Genomic DNA, 20,307 nt, shown 5'->3' with positions numbered 1-20,307 from the left:
CTTAATAACTTAGATTGGTGGCAATCCCTTCAGATGACAAACACAAACACATGATGCTTCACATAGACCATGTTTATTTTCTCTATGCATAGACCATGTCCCATAATTTATGAGGCTTAGGGAGTGGAGTTGTTTTGGTCGTGAGAAAAAAAATCAAGTTACCGTGACAAGAATTGAACCCAGGGCCCTGGGATTTGAAAACAGCATAATCAACAGACTATTCCACTCCACTGTCTAAGACATTTATTTTTATTCTCATCCGGCTATCCAAGATTGATTACGTGAAATGTAATCTATTTTATTGTAATGTAATAATCATGTTGGTATTCCGCGTTATCAATCCCTCAATTTGTAATTATTGCATATTGATGACTATTAATATATTTCAATGGTGTAAAAAAGCAGAACATGATTTGGTTACCTGCATAATGTATAGGCCTAAAAGTATGATCAATCCGCATACGAAGATAAATTAATATTATGATCCTATCAGCCGTGTGTACCTAATAATTATTCGTTGTAATATTTACATACGTTATCAATTCTTTGTCATATTTAATGAGAATCAACCATATGGTGTATCTGTGTCAGTACGCAATTCGTAAATCAACAAGGAAAATGGCGCCTGTCTGTACTCTCCATACCGTTAGGTTATAAATCCAAAGAATGGACATATTTCTGCTTGAACCACCTTTCCCTTTCTCGTTCTTTTAACGTGGAGGTCTAATTTTATACCTCAATCATTTAACGACGATTGATAAGTGTTATACTCTCTAGTAAAACACCAGCTTTCTTGTACAAAAAAAAATGTTCAAAATAATGTGCGTATTTAAGCCTACAAATTTGTGGTTGATAAAATAGAATGATTATGAATGACGTGAGGTGTGTTTGTGGAACCATGAAAGTACCCTATTTTCCCATCACCAGAATGAAATCACAGAAATTTATTTCGTGACAAAACCACTTCATTTTAATTGTTTATGCCATCACCTTTTATTCCCATATGCCACCACCACAACCATGAATTTATACCAGTACGTTACCGTCAACTTAAACTCGTCGAGTTTCCTCTTAACTCTCTGACACTCCAATTATATGCGGTCTTCGTAATTTCAGTAAACATCTCTTTAAACCGAAATCACAGTAACTTACTAGGTAGAATTGAGTCAAACTGATATTAAAATAATAAAATTTGGGAGGTATTATAGACGAGAGAATCGTCTGCTGGTCCCGATCACGATGTGGTCCAGTAGTTCTACCAACGCCCTTCGTGTTTTGGATTCGAGTATGTGTAGATTTCTATTAGACGATATGATAATGATGTCGGACAATATGTTTTGCACGGCTTATTCTCTGTCTATTGAAGACTTAAGTCCCGTCTATTGTTATGCATACCATATGCAGTGCGCACGCCCCGGTCTATTCATACCAATGCCACGTAAAGACCCCTTCCACCAATAACTGCAGTTTAAGTAGCCTCCTATAGCGATATACACATGCTCGAAACTCAACAGTATTCATACCGAGATTGTGGATTTCAACAGAGCGACTGCTCTTAACGTGTGCTGTGGACGCACTAGATAGACGGGGTCCCTTATAGGGTAGTTCTATTAATTTTAGTTTTGTGGTACTGTCTCTTATTTGTTTTTCTTTTATGCGCAATGGCGTCTCCTTTTAACTATATGGTTGTATTCTTCTGCACGACTGCTGGACAGAGAGGGGCACTTCTGGGTTCTGATGAGGAGGAGATTATTTTGTTTGTCTGGGTGGTGGTTGATGTCGAGACTAACAAGGTAGGTCAATGATCTATTAATGATCAAGCCGAACAACTTAAGTCGATATACTTAATTAATAATTAAATCATTATTGGTATGGCTTTTATTATGGCTAAGCAATAATGTTATACACAGGATATGTCATTCAAGGGGAATCCCCTAACTATCTAATCAGAAACTTATAAAGCCTTTATTTATTTTGTTTCAGATTATTGCCTTTCAAAAAGCCTACGTAGGACCGGAATCCGGAGAAGCCCCGGAGGAACTATGCAAAAACCTTGGTGTAGGTGTGGATATGGTGAAGGGGGCGGCACGATTAAACGTAGTACTTCAACAGGTAAGCCTCAGATTTTGCACTATAAGAATATATGACGATCTGTTAATTGCAATTTTTAGTAAGAAGATGTAAATACCTTAGATTTTAGGTCATGGCCTAAAGGATGTTATTTCAGCATACGTCAACATTATCTTCATAGTATTTATACTATAATGCTGGGGGATTTATGTACTTCGAATTAAATGATATAATCGACTATATATGTTAAACAACATAACTTATATTGGTGTAAACTATCGCAGTGAGGACAAATTCAAAATTCTTGCCTATCGAATTATATCATAGAGCTATATTATTATCGTTATTATTTAATGACATTCGTTGAGATATTTCATATTAGTCATACATTGTTAATTACCATAGGCCTTATGCGTGTGTGTTTCATACAATGTAATCCACCACCGTAGTAATTATTTAATAATTATAAGATACTGTATATCAATTATTATATTTCTGGTCCCAAAAGTGTAAATATTCTGCATTATTGCAATGTGTTTATCGCTTATATTATATACCGTACATTGTAGGCTGTTATTACGTATCGTGGCTGAACTTCGATTAATTGCAATTAGGCCTCTTGCAACAGGTTGCGGAGTGATGGGAACAGAACAGACTGTGTTGTCAGGCCTGTTGCTAATAAGCGTGAAAATCACTAATCGTCCTCAAAATGGATTTGCTCTCTGAAAACAATGTTTTTAATCGCGTAGACTTAGCTTAGCTGTACTCTCCTGCGTTAATTACTTTCGTTTTTTAAATACTTAAATTTATCGACTAACATGTTTTTCTTTCGTTTAACTAACTCCCTGGTTTGCACAAAATGAAAACGAGAGAAGGGAAATCTCTAAATATAAACAATGCGATAATATTAATGCAGTATTCACATATAAAATGGTACTTACCTTTAGCAAAAGTTACAGGACAATAGCCTTGAAATATTTGCTATGTACTGTAGAAGATGATATATAATGTTTATTATATATCAAAATAGCATATCAGTCAAAAGAATCACATCAGATTACCTGTTTTTAAATCATTGTTGTAGTGGACTCATGTGTGGAAAACAGTATCTACCACTGCATCATCAATCTCAAAAGTAACAATAATTTATAGTTGGTAGGCCAATGCGTGTTTTCTCATGAACCTAAAGTAAAATAGTTATTATATTCCCATTTGCAATGACTTGAGAATTTTAGTAATTATTATTCATTAACAATTACCGTGTTAGGTATTGTTATGATGCGGTTGGGTCTGTTTTTGTTTATCCTACCACAACACCACTGTTGCGGTTTTAGCAAATGCAAATCCAATAATGGGATGTTACCTGTTTCTTCTGTCTTGGCCTTCATATACCATGACCTGAAAACAGTGATTGCGGTTTGGGCATGTCGTATATTGATTATGAATGGCCTCATAATAAAATAAAATTTATAATTCTATAGGCCTACGTAATTTCCTGTATATCTAAGTAATTCAAAATAGTATTCAAAAGCTTAGATAAATTGATCAACCACGTGTGTAAGACTCTGTTGTACTTTCCCAAGTAGACCTATAACTGACCATGGACCTATCAGCATTTAATAATAATAATAATAATAATAATAGTAATAATAATAATAATAATAATATTAGTAATAATAATAATAATAATAGGCCTAATAATAATAACAATAATAATAATGATAATAATATAATAATAATAATAATAATAATAACAATAATAATAAATATTTACAAAACATTGACAAAAAACACTGGATTTATACATTGCTTTTAATTATTCGATCATTTTATTTTTAAAATATGTAATTTTTCGCCATCCAAAATATACTGCATGGCGTTTCAAGGAATATATGACAATTGTGTGTTTGCACAGCAGTGTAGGGCACATTGTTCACGCCAGGATGGATTAACTCATTTTTATTACCGTTATTTAAAAATTAAAATCACTCATTTAAGAGCAAATTTTCAATCTAGAAAGAGTGAAATTGGAGTGAGCCCTGTAGGAATTCTTAGAGTGAAAATGAGAGTGTAACCTCGTTGCTAACGTTGGTTCTATTTTCACCAACAGTTTGACCAGTTCTTACGGACAGAACTTAACATAGATGAAGGAGCAACGTTGTGCCTGGTAACAGACGGCCAGCTACATCTCCGACAGTGTCTTCATCCACAAGCTTCCAACAAGGATCTCCAGCTTCAACCCTACTTCAGCAGATTCTTCGATCTCAGGAAAGAATTCAGAAAAATCTACCCACAGGCTGGTATGATAAGCAACGTCAAAGACATGGCTGACCGTATCCTTTAAAACTCATGAACATTGTATGAAAGTTGTATTCAAACGGTATTTTAGTATATATATTATATTAGGCCTAAATTCCGCTCCGTCGTTGAAAGTGTTGAACCACTTATGATTTAACACCCCTGACTGGTCGTAGTAACATAAATAGGCCTATCAAAGGTAACATACTACAGGTTTTACCTATAAAAAATACAATAAAGGTATATCAGGGGCTGGTGTTTACGCCTTGTACGACCGATGCAGCTAGTAAGCTTGGATTGCGTGGTTAAACGCTTGAGTGGGTGTATTGATCGCGAGCTTGTCAACTGTAACTCTTTTCAATCGCACATCTTTTTTCCCTTTCAATCGCAATGCGATTCATTAGACCTTAACACGGCCCTATACTTTGCATTGATTTCCCGTTTCGATTTACCGTGTGTTCCCTTAGTCTTTCCCATGGCTGTAACAAATAAAGAAATGGATTTTCATCAACATGGTGGCCTATAGTGCTTATGACAATCTCGATACAAACTATTCTCCTTTGCACTTTTCTTGAAAGTCGATTGGAGGTGAAGATGTTTGCATAAAAATGAGTTTCCAAAATGTTGTATTTTCATCGCTAATTTGTATGGCCCAGATGTTTGATTTTGAAAAATTGATGAATCTATTATATTAAGCTTGATCCTAATCGATTTCAGAATAATAGGCTCTTTATCCCATAAATTTATGCTTATGGGGTTATTCATCCATGGCTAGATTTATCACACAGAAATCCACTATTGACACAGATTTCTATATTCCATTCATATGTCATGTAATGATGGCGAGTGCTTTCGTATCTCTCGGTATGCAATAGGCCTAATGCAAAATATGGCTACACAAATATTGAAAGACGAGTGACATCATAGTTACAGTACGTCAGGCTACCTGTTGGAATTAAAAGAATAATATGGTTTATCAATATCATAGGCCTAGTGTACATAAATTTATATATAGAACAAATATTGGTTGAAATGAAATTTAGGAAATGTCAGCCTTTTGTGTTATTTTTTTTAGTTGCTAATATATTCCCTAGCAGCTGGTGGGGTCCTTCTCTTATGGTAATTTCATGAACGGTACCTTCATAATAATATCAAGCGATATTCGTCATAGTGTTAACTCATCAAATAAAATTAGAAATCACAAAGAAATAACTGTCAATAAACACACATTTTATCACCTAATGAAATGGGAGAATCTAAGAAGACCTTAGGCAAATAAATCTGAAATATTAATAACGAAAGTTCCATGTGTTTAGTTTATAAATATTCTCATGGTTCGACTTAACACTCGTTTTCACATTTATAAGTGTATTGTGCACGTAGTGTGGATATGAAATAATATTGGCATCGCCTTTAATTCTCATGATAGTTTGAAATTATGCCTCGTTATGTATAGCATATTAATTTATAGTTTTAAGGTAGTTGTATTGTGGTGGCTTGTAGTCGACCTTTCTCAAGGTGAAAGTGTAACCGTTTTTTAAGTTAAGAAAAGGCAACATGCGTATGAGAGGATGTTGCTTTCATACCATCATAGCCACAGCTATTGTCTCTTACAATTCGCTTTCTGCAAACAGAGCTTTGTATTGTTTGAATGGGGAGCATACATTGGGTGTTTGTTCAGTAGGCCCACTGCGGCCAATATGAATTGTATAAGGGGTTCCTGTACTATGATGACTCGGATTCTCACAAGCTCGATGCTTTGTGAGGTCCATGCTTTGTGGCTACGTGCTAGAGTAGTCCGTGGGTCTACTCGTCTGTTGTGAATAATGCTCTTCTTGACTGCTATAAAATATATATAATGCCTATGTTTTATGCCTTGTAATAAGTGGTTACTCGTATGGTCTTATGCATCTAAAAAGGTTGTACACCATTGATTTGAATGTCGTATGCACACAGCTCAACACATTAAGGAGTTCTGCATATTGGGAGAATAGTTTAGGCCTACACACCAAGAAGTTCTTTTCGAAATTGCTACTTTCTTGCGTTGGTGTATTCAACAATATCAATGTTTTAAATTACAGAGTACTACTTAAGGATAATTCCTATCTGAACCTCATTTATTTGTCTGTATCGTACATTAAACTGTGTCAAATACCCTTGTAGGCTCTTTAGACATTTCTATACAATGTACAGCGTAGTTTTTTCTCCAACTTTTTATAATGATCTGCCTTTTTGATTCTGTAAACAATACAGATTGAAATGCCTTTAAATCTGGCCCTTCGCTTAAAACGCTACAATTGCTAATCTGGAGAGGATTTCAGATTGATTGCAATAGGCATTATACCATGGTGGAGGGAGATGTGCTTATACTAATTAGACGTACTGGTTATATTCTCATTCTGGCCCCGAGTATCCCGTAAAAGTAAGTTGTAAAGTAGACCTTAATTTGCATAATTCTCATGGTGAAGATCCCCCGTAATTCCCATCGATTCTTTGGTTGAAATGAGATTAGTTAAATAGGATTTGGGTTTCAATCTCGACATATTACTTCAGTGGGCATTAGTCTTATTTTATGCCAATACAAAAGTCCGTACTCATATGGACAGTCAAATGTAATTTGTATGTAGGCCTATGCTTTTAGTAAATAGGCCTACAATTTCCACCAGAAAAATTAAATAATGGTCCGATAAAATGGTTTATCCTTCTTGTCGCGTTAAGTCTCTTCCTGAGAATGGTTTAGCCTGCCTGTTAAATGCGAACTCCTCAGTTTCAAGCAGGACATGGAAAAACATACGGTATCTTGTCCCTTTTTGAAATGCATGTTTGTTGACTGTAATCTGCTTTTTTTAATTATCCAGTTTCTATCGTATTTTTTGTGTTTCCTCCTTTTGTTAACTTTTGTATCTTCCATCCTTATATTATTTGGCGAATTATATTTTTAAAAAGCGCCAAAAAAACCCAAACAAACAAACAAACAAAAAACAAAAACAACAAAACGGCTAACACCTTCTGCTTCCTCTATGTCACTGTCGATTCGTTATTATTATTTCAGATTTATTGAGATTTTCAGATCTTCTTAGATTCTCCCATTTCATTAGGTGATAAAATGTGTAGGCCTATTTATTGACAGTTACTTCTTTGTAAGAAACCCATGGAATCTCCACTTGGATTTGGATTGACTTCTCTGTCACTGTCGATAATTGTAGAAAGATGAGACTCAGAAGAGCTATTGTTAAGCGTTCTATTATTCTATTTTAAATACCATTACAGACTATAGTGTCGGCTCAACTGACAAATTCCTATCTCTTTAAACCGTTCGTGAGCTCAGTGAGAGACAATATGGACTAGAATAGTTTGCACAGAGAGGAGATTATATTGTGACCTAACTAATAAGGATTTTTTTGTGCCTTTTAAACTTTATAAATCACGCAATGCTATATATTCGTCCGAATATACCATACATCCCTTTCTTTCATTCACTAACAACTATCTTTTAAACTATAGTTGTTGACAATAAGATGCAGAGCTAGGATTTCGATTTAACAAGAGGTTAATCTTGGTATTGTTAGACTGTGGTTTTTCTATAACCTCGTCGTGTTTCATTTTATTTTTAATGATCTTCTTAACAATGTTTGGCCTTACACTATTCAGATTTTTTTAAAAATTGTGAGATTTGAGTTACAAGAACGGTCTGTACAGTCCTGCTCCAACACATTATAGACCCACATTCATGAGAGCAGACGAGATTTTTTTTCAGATTTTGTTGTCCTTTAGGAGAAAATGGAAAGAAATTGTTATTAGGCTGGGGTCTTAATGACTTTTTGTTTACGTAAATTTCAGTATATCGACGCAATGACATTTATAGAAACAAGTCGTGGTAGTATAAAATCTTATTATTAATGACATGTGCTTAAGTAACTTGCTTTATCGAAGCAATGAGATGTATACTTTCAGGACATCTTTTAAATCGTGGAGAAAAGCTTTTCTTTCCTCCATGGTCGGACTGTGTTTCAATAATTAGTTTTTTTTTAAATTAATGCTCAGCTATTTACATTTATTGATTAACATCATAGAGTACGATATCGAAAGAAATCATAAACAACTGAAGAAGATTAATTAATTTAATGAAGCATTCGATTAACTATGTCTACACGCATCGATCCACAGTGGCATCAGCTTGTATTTCATTCTGTTATTTAGATTAGCATGTACATTTTCTTCTTAACCGAATTGGTCAGATATGAACATTGACACAGGTAAACTAAACTTCATGGAACTTGGTGCTGATGAATGCCAACTAATGGGCACAATTATTCAGAAGTTTATAGCAGATGGTAAGCTCCATTAAATATCATAAATCGATATTATCAAAATATTTTTTAAATGCTTGCATGTCGGATAAACAATAGTATAAATTTGTACTTGTACATATTCTACAGAAGACGAATCTATTCGAAACATCGAGATACTCTCAACAATTCAGTACCTTCTCATAAGTATTAACGTGCCTAACGCCAATTTATACTATTGGTATTCTGATCCTTAAAATGTTAGTGTTTACTGTTATTCATTATGTCATATCAATTAATTAATCATCAGCTTGATTGATTCATAATGATGGTGTAGACGAAGGCTTTCTTTGACTTCTTAAATGGTTAATCTGACTATAGTTTGAAAACTGTATCATTATTATTGTCATTAGGTCTATTATGGAATCGTCATTATCATACTCGGCATCATCGTCATAATCATACAGATCTTCATCGTCGTCATCATTGTGATCATCAAAACCAAAATATATATTATCATTATCGCCATATTAACCACCATTGTATTATTATCTACCATCATGATAATCCACATCTGTAGTAATATTGTCTAGAATTACTACATCGGTACTGTCATCATTATCATTATTATCATCCTCATCTTGCTGCCATCGTTATCAACATAATCATTATCTGAGACAATATTATTGTCTCAGTCATCATCATCTTCTTTTTTCTTTTACCTCTCTATTGTCATCAACACCCCATGATCAAAGTCACAAACATCACTGTTATTATTGTATCGTCATAATCATCTAAAGACTTAATTTAATTGAATTTTCCTATGTTCATTTTCAGGTCATACATTCATTGAACCTGAAATTGTACAAGAGCGGTACGAACCCGGAACATAGTAAGTTGCATTGGAGTAATGTCACACTAAAACAGGAAAATAATTAGCGAATCGCATGCACTCTTTTATCTGGCACAGATGACGTGAACTTAATATAAACTTTAGTATTAGAAAGTGGATGATAGTAAGCCCGGAAATCGAGGCATGGGACAAAAGAACAACACAGCTATAGTTGCGGGTATGCGGCCATAGGCCTAAACAGAATATATTTTGTCTTGATCGGGTTAAGAGAAAGAGATAGATAAAGGGCTGTCTCTTGAATATCATGTACCAGATGACCAGGTCGTCAAGGCGCGTGGGTTACCATGGCAAGCATCTGACCGTGATGTATTCAAATTCTTTAAAGGCCTCAACGTTGCTAAGTGAGTATTACTCCATAAAAAAAACTACAAATATTTATTAAATATTCATTGAATTATGAATATTAAAATTATATTCAATTGTAAATTAAAATTAATTATTTTGCTTAAATATGCGATGCATTGATCATAACTTGTATTGGGGTCAGTTATAGTGCTGTGTTTCGTTATTTTTTATGCGCGTTTTGATTTGACGTCGTATGCTTTAATACTATCTTCAATGTATTTTATTAATCTTTAAAGTATCATCTATTATTTTGTTGTGTTTTCAACTCACCGTATTTATGTGTTCAACTTCATGTTGACTCTGTTGATATATATATATATATATATATATATATGTATATATGTATATATATATATGTGTGTGTGTGTATATATATGTGTATATATACATGTATATATATGTATATGTATGTATGTGCATATGTATACATATATATATATAATATATATATAATTTATGTATATATAGGGCCTGTATAAAACCTTAAATATAATTTATAATAGGCCTCAAATATTAAAACGAATTTACTTCGTTATTGTTACAGAGGAGGCATTGCTTTATGTTTAAACCTACACGGGAGGAGGAATGGGGAAGTTATGGTGAGGTTTGAAAACAGTGAACAGAAGGATCTTGCACTACAACGTCACAGGCATAATCTAGGCAAACGATATGTAGAGGTAATATATTCTAAATATACATATGAAAATCATATGTTACAATTTCTAACGAAGTTTTATAGACTTGCATTGTACAGTAATGATTTTTTTTTACAATTAAATAACAACTGCTGTAGGAACACGAGGAAGGCCATGCAACAGAATAATGAAAAGGCGGTTATCAAAAGCTTTGAGACAAAGGCAAAATAGAGTTGTTTAGAACACGTGAACAAACAACGATTTCTGATTGGTTGTTAATGAGAGCTCATTACCATAAACTTTATATTTTTGCAGGTATTTCGAGCGCAGGGAGAAGAGTTCATTAAAGTGGCCGCAGGTACGTAAGCTCAGATCTAATTTGCATAATAATGCACAGTATATGAAATATGCTGGTATTTTGACGTATTTAATAAGAGAGGAAAATTGACCAAAATTCATTTTCTGCGCTGACATCAGAGAGGGGACTGAAGTTTTTAGTACTGAATCATTTTCAAATCGGACAGATTTTAAGAATGAAGAGAGCTAGACAGAATCCTCTGAATAACTATGGTAGGCTGGCTTCGTTTGAAGGAAAACTGTTTAATAATAGTCAATTTCAAAGCTGAGTTAAGCATCGCTAATTACAATCACTTAGTACTGTGTCGCCTTGTTGTAATGCGCTTCTTGTTCAGCCTACATTTCTTTTGTGTTTAGTGACTGACCACAAAGCACATGATGCTGGCTATTGTTTTTTGCTAAAAGTGTTTCTCAATGTAAAGTATGAAATATAAATCTATTTCTTCTTCAGGTACCTCTAGAGAAGCAGCATTATTTCTTTCACGTGATGACGGGCATATAATTGTGCGCATGCGTGGACTACCTTTCACGGCAACTGCAAAAGAAGTGGTAAGTCGATTAAAATTTCCATTGGTTTATTTTATTACGTTTTTTAAATTCATGATTACTTTCATATTGACCTTTATTGCTTATAGTCTGAGAGCATTTTTTTAAATGTTAATTGTCGTTTATTTCCAAAAAAATATATGCGATGATTTAATTTTAATCAACGTAATTAACTCCAGCAACAACAATGACATTATAATTACAGAATAAAAGTACTGCGTTTGCTGAAGGACTGCTGAACTATGGTTGTGCTAGAAGCACATAAGAATTATTGTAAGTATGCCATCAGGCATACGGGCTAGTTTTAACCCGGGAGGTGGTGTGAGCATGTGGAATCCGTAGGGGTATCTAAACTGTGTGGGATAAAAATGCAGATAACAATATCGAAACAACATTATCATGTACAAAAAATACACGTAACACCGCATCGTTATACATTTTATTATTTGTTAAGACAACCATGGCTTTTAAAACAACTATCGGTAGAGTGGTTTTGATGTGTATTTGTACTTGTCTAGAAATTATGTTAGTGGAATTTATTATTTGTACCAGGATTTCATTTGTGGTGTTGTTTGACTATATTTTTGGTCTACTAAAATTTATTAGAAAGGATAAGGACCCGCCGGTAGATCTCAGGATATTTTTTTCTCTCCCGATTTGTGATCCATGATCCTGTTTTTCATTGGTCTACCTTCTAAAACAGGAAAATAATTAGCGAATCGCATGCACTCTTTTATCTGGCACAGATGACGTGAACTTAATATAAACTTTAGTATTAGAAAGTGGATGATAGTAAGCCCGGAAATCGAGGCATGGGACAAAAGAACAACACAGCTATAGTTGCGGGTATACAGCCATAGGCCTAAACAGAATATATTTTGTCTTGATCGGGTTAAGAGAAAGAGATAGATAAAGGGAGTCTTTGGTTAGGTCTTTGGTTTAACTTTGGTGATGGGGGAAAGCGAATAAGGTTCAGGTTGCTTCACTCGGTGCGGTGTGCCTCAGTAATTTTCAAATCTAAGCCTAAATGAAATATTAACTGCGCTGAATTCTTTTGGAAGTGGCCTAGTTTTTTTTTTATTACTTACAAGGCAATATATTTGGTGTCGTTTTTGGTATAAACAAAAATTGGTGAAACTATTAATCGGATCCGGGTTACTTGTTTGGGTTCAGAGCGAGATTCAATAAGGAGGTAGGTAATTACGTCACTTTAGTTTGGAACATGACGTGAAGCTTGGAATATACATTAAAGGGATAATAGATAGCCGGTCACATGGTCACACATCACCATCAGTATAAATGGCACGGGTTTATTTTTTTTTCTACTACAATTTCTTTGTGACTGCTAACCTGACTTCGTTTCTATAGGTGGATTTCTTTGGACCACAAATCCCAGTTGCTGGAGGAGAAGATGGAATTTTGTTCGTGAAGCAACGAAACGGAAAAGTGACGGGCGACGCCTTTGTCTTATTTTCGTCTGAGGAAATTGCAGGAAAAGCGTTGGACAAACACAAAGACTACCTCGGTAGCCGATATATCGAGATTTTCCGAAGCACGACGGCAGAGGTACAACAAGTGTTGTCTCGACTCCATTCCGAACCACTTGTCCCCGAGGGGCCACCCCAACATATCCATCCTCCCGTCATACCTCACATGATTCACCCAGTAGCCATGCCAGCCCCGCCACCACCGCAGTTGATTCCCGCGCCAGCACCACCAGCACCACAAGTCATTAGCACAGGATGCGCACGCGATTGTATACGCATGCGTGGACTGCCATTCACAGCAACAGTTGAAGACATTATGAGGTTTCTTGGAGAGTTTCAGCATTATATTCGACCACAGGGTGTTCATATGGTCTATAATATGCAGGTAATTATGTTATCATCATGTAAATTCTTTTTGATAACCCAATATATTATGCGTAGGCCTAAATGCTACTTCAAGTTAATATTCATCGGGCACTGAATTTACTAAAGATTTTTAAAAAAGAAAAACATTAGGCCTATTTAATAATCTATCATACATAAATATCAGTTGAATTTGTTTAAAGATTATTATTAATATTATATTAAGCTTACAATTCATTCTGAACATTTAAAAGGAAATTAAGATAAGTGATAAAATAATAAGCCAACTTAACTGTTCACAATGTAAAGAGTCGCTGCGTCTTTTTTTTCAATTGTAGGGTAAACCAAATGGAGAGGCCTTCATTCAGATGTTATCGGCGGAGAAAGCTTACCTCGCAGCCAGTATGTGCCATATGAAATATATAGGAGATCGCTACATCGAAGTCTTCCAGTGCTCGGCTGATGAGATGAACTACATGCTGTGGGGAGGAGTCAAAAACAAACACCCACAAATGTCGCCACCAGGTAGGCGATGGTGCTTATGGGGCCTATTCATAAAGATTTTTTAGCTATTATAGAGTAAGCGAATGGTAATGAGAAGGTTAGGTTCGAGTCCCAATAAGAACACTACATTTTCCCAAGCAGTATACCAGCTTTATGTCGAAGCTGATCATGAGTTGGTAGGCGGAAATCGATACTCGGCAGGGGTCGAATCAAAATCGATGGAGAATGGGGGAACACGTTTAACTAAAAATACCATTTAAATGAAAACTGATTTTCCATATTTATCGATTTTGAATAATTAAAATGCTTACCCAGTTTACTATTTTGTAATATAACTCTTTTATCGAGGCTTCGGTCAAATAATGTGCCTTTTCAAAGTGTCAACAGAACTTAACTGACCAATCAGAACAGGTCTAACGATACGCGCATGTCCCAAAATGCATGTGTTTCAAGTACGTTTACGCTGTCGCTTTGGTGGGAACTTAGACACAATATCCAGGGGTGAGGGATTAGCGGAAGGTGCATTATATCGCTTTTTCAAGATTATCTGGATTCATTGCGTCAAATTTAGATCGAACGATAGGCGTTCTTTAGGATAATAAGCCAACAGGCAATGGATCTGTTAGCTCACATCAGTACTGTTTTACTACAGGCTTTCTTTGATGAAACGGTGGGTAAAACACAACATTTAAAATAGGCCTACAATATCCATAATCTTTGTTTATCCGTTATAATTTCAGCTGGTACCTTGCCTCCTACCACAGTCCAGTTCAACGGTACACCAACTGGTCTTCCACCACACCCAGCCGTCTTTCAAGGCATGCCCCTTCCACACGCCGCCAGACACACGGCTAATCCCTACATGCAGGCACCGTTATATTACGTCCCAGCATCTGCTTCGACCATGACCCCGACGGCAAACCACTTATACTACCCACATCCACAGGCACATAATCCGGCCACCCTGATGCGGGTTCGAGGAATGCCAACGTCGATACCGGTAGGCGCTACTGTGCCGCATGACTTAGCAAACTACATTCAAGCAACTTCTTTTGGGGTAAGACATTTTTTAGAGTAAAGATGTGTATAAGAGACAGATATATATATGATTTATAGAATGTGATTTAAAATGTCTAATTTATTTATTTTTATCTGTAAATGTTTTCTTGTTTTCGAAATTCCACTCGATAATATAACTTTGATGCTTAAAATATATTTTATTTTACAATATAATAATTTCGATATAATTCTAATGCATCAAATATTATGAATTGAAATTGCAAAAATGATTGAAAACAAACGTATTCTCTGGTACTTAGAAAAACAATGAATATAGCAAGTGAGTCAGTAATAATGTGCTGGTAGATACAAAGCAAGCTAACACAGTCGTTGTCTCAACATAAAGAATCAGTCCTCAGTATCTGAATACCAGATCTGCGCAACATAAACATTTATATTTCTAGTTGAAATTCAAGAGATCATGTTTGATCTTTGTTATTAGTATATTGAGAGGGTCAATATGGGTGCCCTTTGAAGTTTAAATTCTTATATAATATTTCATTGTAATATGAGCGTATGATCAAATGCTGATACAAAATGAGGTAAACTGTATATTTAAAATTCAAATAATAGTTGTCTTTGGCGAATAGACACAATCATAAATTGAAGTTGTTGTTCTAAAAATTATCTTTATATTCATTTGTTTGGAGTAGGCCAGCAGAACCGATAGCGCTGTCTTACAAATACCCTACCAAGCAGCTTATAATTCCTTGCAAATGGTAATATCATAGTTTTAGCCTAAATCACCAGGAGCTTTGTTTATTTATTTTTTCTAATAAAGCATTATGATTTTATTATTTTGAACGAAGGCTGCGGGTTACCATGGGGTGGACTGGCAGTAACTGCAGAGTTTTACATGTAGCAAATTAGTGAGCAAAATTAATTCAAATGGGTGAGTTTGAGTTGGGTGTGGTTGGCGCCTTCACAGATTCACGGGCTGCATTTAGCTTGAGTTGGGTGATACGATGCCAAATCTATGGAATGCATTTTTTTTTTCTGTTGGGTGGGTGAATCGATTCCTTAAGAACTTCTCTTAATATTATAGTAAATCTGTCAATATCAAATCGATGTGGCTATTTTTATAGAATAATATTGCAATGGAATATATTTCTTTTAGTACGGTAATAGAATACTAACACGAAACGTGACTTTTTGGACTGTCGTCCATAAGGGCATTGTTGTAGGCCTCAAGTAGTATTCTTGCCGTAGTTTTAATGTTAGAACCAGGGAATCATTTCAAATCGGGATAACATAATACTTTACTACTCTACGCATGGGTATCATTAGCATGAAAGAAGCAACATGAAAAATCTTTGTTCGTTTACTCATCATTGTAATTTGCATGGAATTGGGACAATCTTCCCATTTTATGTATACTCGTGTATGTCATTTTCACACCGTCTCTATTATTTATTTATTTAGTATACCAATTATTCAGATACTATAATATTGCTCCTATTGCGAAACCTCATGGTACATTAAATTTCATAATATATCTTATTCACACTTAATGAAGCTGGCATCGAATGTCAGCAAAAATTTAGTGCCTTGAATGATTTAAAAATTTCGTCTGCCTCTTTTTCACCCTTCAAACGTTTAGCATCATACCTGCGCTTATTTGGTAGGGAGCATGCCGGGAATGACAAAGCAGTCTTAATATATCATGGAGTTGTGTTTGTATCGCACTTTTATTAAATTCAGTTTTCGTGACACTTAAATAAATAATATTTTCTTCTTCATTCCAGATTCCAACAGAAAATATCCAAGCGCCATTCAGTGGAGAAACGTTACTTCATTACCCGGCTACTGCCCATGACCTAAAAACGCACGCACACCCGGAAGCACGTAAAATCGCAAAAGTGGATGGCGGTGCCATGTACCTCTCATAAATAGAGCTCGCAATTTTATACTAAACTGAGGATGCGCAATAGAAATGCTGTATGGCTCTAAAATTTGAAAAAAATGTTGTTACTATGAGGACAGCATGCAATGTTAAATATTAGATTCGAACAAAATTGTAAAATTGAATTTTTAAAATGCGTACGTTAGAGTAATATATAAGGAAACACTAATTTATATTCATAATATTGTATACAGTGTTGTTTAGTCTTCCTTAGCAACACCATAAGCGCCTTAATTTGTATAATATTTTTATTTAAAATGTGAATTAATTTAATTGTATTATGTAGCAATTTAAAGTGGTCTTGCAAATGTTCGAAGTAATTAAATTTCTTCCATTTTTCAAGCCAAGCAACAATCAACAGTCTTCCAAAAACTAGATTGATGTTTTTTTACGATATATGTCTAGTTAGAACATTTTATATTATTTAATTACTGTAGTTGTTATAAGAATAATATTATAGATAGATCAATAGTCTTAGAACTATATACAATCCAAGACTCAATCATATTGAAGTTAAAAGTGTTTACCTCTTCCAACTCGTTCCTCTCAAATTTTTCTTATCGGCAAAACGGGATTACTTTCTGAGAGCGTACAACTCGTTAGATCAACAAATTTTAACATAAATTACTTTAGCTCCAGGGTCGAAAAAAGTGACACGATTTGAAGATAAAATGGAATTTTGACAATTGCAACTCATCATCAACATGTTTTGTTTTTTATTCACAAGAAAAAAAAAACCGTGATAGAAACTAAATTGCAACGTAATTATTTCGCTATTTTGTTAGCTGGGTAGAATTTTCTGAACATAATAAGCTACCATCGACAATGTCACTGTTATAACGATTGATATAAAATGTCGATGCAATATTAGTTATTTTTTTAATACAGTAATTATTGTTAATTAAAGTGACTGGCCGTCGAATGCCATGTGTAATGTTGGGCGGCGGCTACTCAAGTTTTTGGGTTGTGGAGGTATAAAGACAAACCAGCATCTAATTTCAAAGATTATTTGTAACTCATTATTATGTACCAGTAATGTTTTAACGTAAGCCACAATTTGCCTTTTATTTCATTATTATATTTTTTTTTCTAAGAATCCTCATACATACCTAATATGCATAGGTGTCACTTTTTCAAATTTGTAAATAATTGAAAAACATTTCAATAACGTGCTAATATAGTAAACGTGTTTAGAAACTATAACATAATTCATTTTTTTTCAAAATAGTAGTAACAATTGTAAATAGTAAGTAGTAGATAATATGAATTTTTTGTACATATTTTACAAATTTATCATTATTATAAGTCAAGCAATGCATGCAACGACGATTATTATTATTATCATTAAGACGTAATATTATGAATTTTAATTCGCATAGTATTATCTAGTGTAGCACTGTAACTATGCAAATGCTAGACAACATTTTTAATATATATATCTTGCTTTTTAGCATTTTTATCTTGTGAATATTTAATTAAGCCGAATACATAATGTTCTTTAACTCTTTTCAGTTCCGCTTTGTTTGGATGTTCAACCAATATTCGCTCCTGATTGGTTCATTCAATCTACCAATCAGATTGTATTTATCCCAAACATGTTTATTCTTCTTACTTCTTATGTTCAGGTAATTTGTAATTTATCACTTTTGAGTATCATTTCTATGCTGACGGAAGTGCAATACATGATAAAGTTCGAGACGATAAGTGCGTGACTAGTTTCTGCGCATGTCAAGTAATGATCTAACCAATCATATCGAGGTACAGATCACGTCACGTAGCTAATAAAGTTCTTGCGATAGTTGAGGCATAGCCGAGTGTTATTTTCCTTAATTACTGTACTAAAAAATCATGCAATTTTGATATTTGCAGGAAATATTCAATTTTTTTTAGCATTAGATGCTGAAAGTGTAATAGTTACACAAACACTTGTAGACGTGTTAATGTGTAGGCCTATGTGTGTGTTTTATATGATTTCTTTTCTTATATCGTTTGATATTATTACTGTATTAACATGCTCTTAAAAAAGGTAGTGCTACTGCTATTTTTGAGCAGGTCATGAATGAGGTCAGTAATGTGTGTCGTCATATCCTTTTCTTGGCTTGTTCGATTTATTTTTATACAAGAGATTAACAATATTTAAATGAAAGGTTTTTTTTAATTGGCGAATAGGTAAGAAAAAAATCTCAAAACCGAAAATGTATTCTGTACAATTTGTACAAGTTTTCAGTAGTATTAGTCCGCGGGTATCGCACCTAGCTGTTCTGACATTAAACCTTGCAAATTAAAATGAAATAACGAAGAAGATATATAATTAATATCATGTAGCTTTTAAGCAATTATTCATTTAATATTATTCAAATTGTACTGCGGACAGTTTCAATTAACATATTACCTGCAAAGTTACCATGTTATGCTAAAAATTAATATGTTAACTAATGCAAAGTATACATAGCATTGACAATAAAGCTTCAAAACTCAAAAATAATTCGTTTTCAATCTACATTCTGTGTTCGTTTTGTAAATTTAATTATATTTTAACATCATACACAAATGACATAAAACTAAAATTTCAATATTAAATATTTATTCAATGTAACATCAATCGAAACTTGTTGCATGCATTTATTACTGCTTCTAATTTACATTTCCTCTGGCATGAACCAGCTCCTAAGCTTTCTGCCCTTGGCTCACACACTTTCTGAGCGCCACTGAACATTCATCTCACAACTATATTGGCGCTATGTAAATAAATGATTGATTGAAATGGGTGCGTCTCAAGTCTCCAGTATTCTCATAGAAGCGGCGGGGAGGATGACAGGGGGCATGCGAACAGGTGTACCTGGGGAATAACACAGAGGGGCAGTAGCTGAGAATACAAGGTGATGTCAGTTAGCTCAGCAAATATTCATTAGAGGGGTGCCTAAGGAAATAAACCTTTTCTGGAAGACCCTACTTCCCCTTAAATATACCACACCTTGAGTCCTGTTAAGTGGAGTATCTAGAAGTCTTGACATGGGGGTGCTGATGGGGGAGGGGCGAATGGAAGTAGGGGGGCTCGATGATGAGTTAAGGGGTGCTAACTTGCAAAAGAAGGTAATTTTAGGTGATTTTTGTGGGAGGCGCAGAGTAATTTTTGGAGGGGAATATGCCCATCCTCCCACTCGCGCACCCATTAAATACGCCACTGGCCCTGTTCTACCATTTATTTTCATGAACAAAATTCCCTCCACATAGTTATTCTCTTGTTCACCCAAATGATTCAATCCTTTACTACTGGATACATTTCCCTGAATAAATATTAATAAATTAATGCACACACCTAAATTCTATTGCACATAAGTTAATACTGTATAGTACTATTATATCCATTACCTATTCTACACTTAGTCTTAGTAGGTCATATACTACCCCAACCAACCCACTCCCACCCAGAGGAACAGTCTACTAGAGCCCACCACTCACGTATGTTCCGGCCTGCAGTGGGCTGATACTTAAAGCAGGCTGAGGTCCAAGTAATAAATAATATAAGAATATATAA

At 34.6% G+C, this 20,307-nt stretch overlaps 1 protein-coding gene across 1 annotated transcript; it reads left to right on the top strand.

Annotated features, from left to right (window-relative positions):
* The first annotated feature begins 1,471 nt into the window (after positions 1–1,471).
* LOC117106894 (epithelial splicing regulatory protein 1-like) lies at positions 1,472–19,254 on the top strand. Its single transcript, XM_033248411.1, is given in 14 exon segments — positions 1,472–1,793; positions 1,984–2,112; positions 4,181–4,403; positions 8,607–8,702; positions 9,495–9,553; positions 9,787–9,911; positions 10,460–10,592; positions 10,866–10,908; positions 11,359–11,456; positions 12,822–13,325; positions 13,642–13,828; positions 14,548–14,864; positions 15,520–15,585; positions 16,612–19,254. Coding segments are annotated over 14 exon segments (2,256 nt in total). The 5' UTR covers positions 1,472–1,661; the 3' UTR covers positions 16,756–19,254.
* Positions 19,255–20,307: the final 1,053 nt, after the last annotated feature.

This window comes from Anneissia japonica, unplaced genomic scaffold (genome assembly GCF_011630105.1).
Source record: "Anneissia japonica isolate Jap-2015-1 unplaced genomic scaffold, ASM1163010v1 scaffold1165_len1893470_cov193, whole genome shotgun sequence".
Lineage (NCBI taxonomy): Eukaryota > Metazoa > Echinodermata > Crinoidea > Comatulida > Comatulidae > Anneissia > Anneissia japonica.
This window is presented reverse-complemented; position numbering and strand designations above follow the sequence as displayed.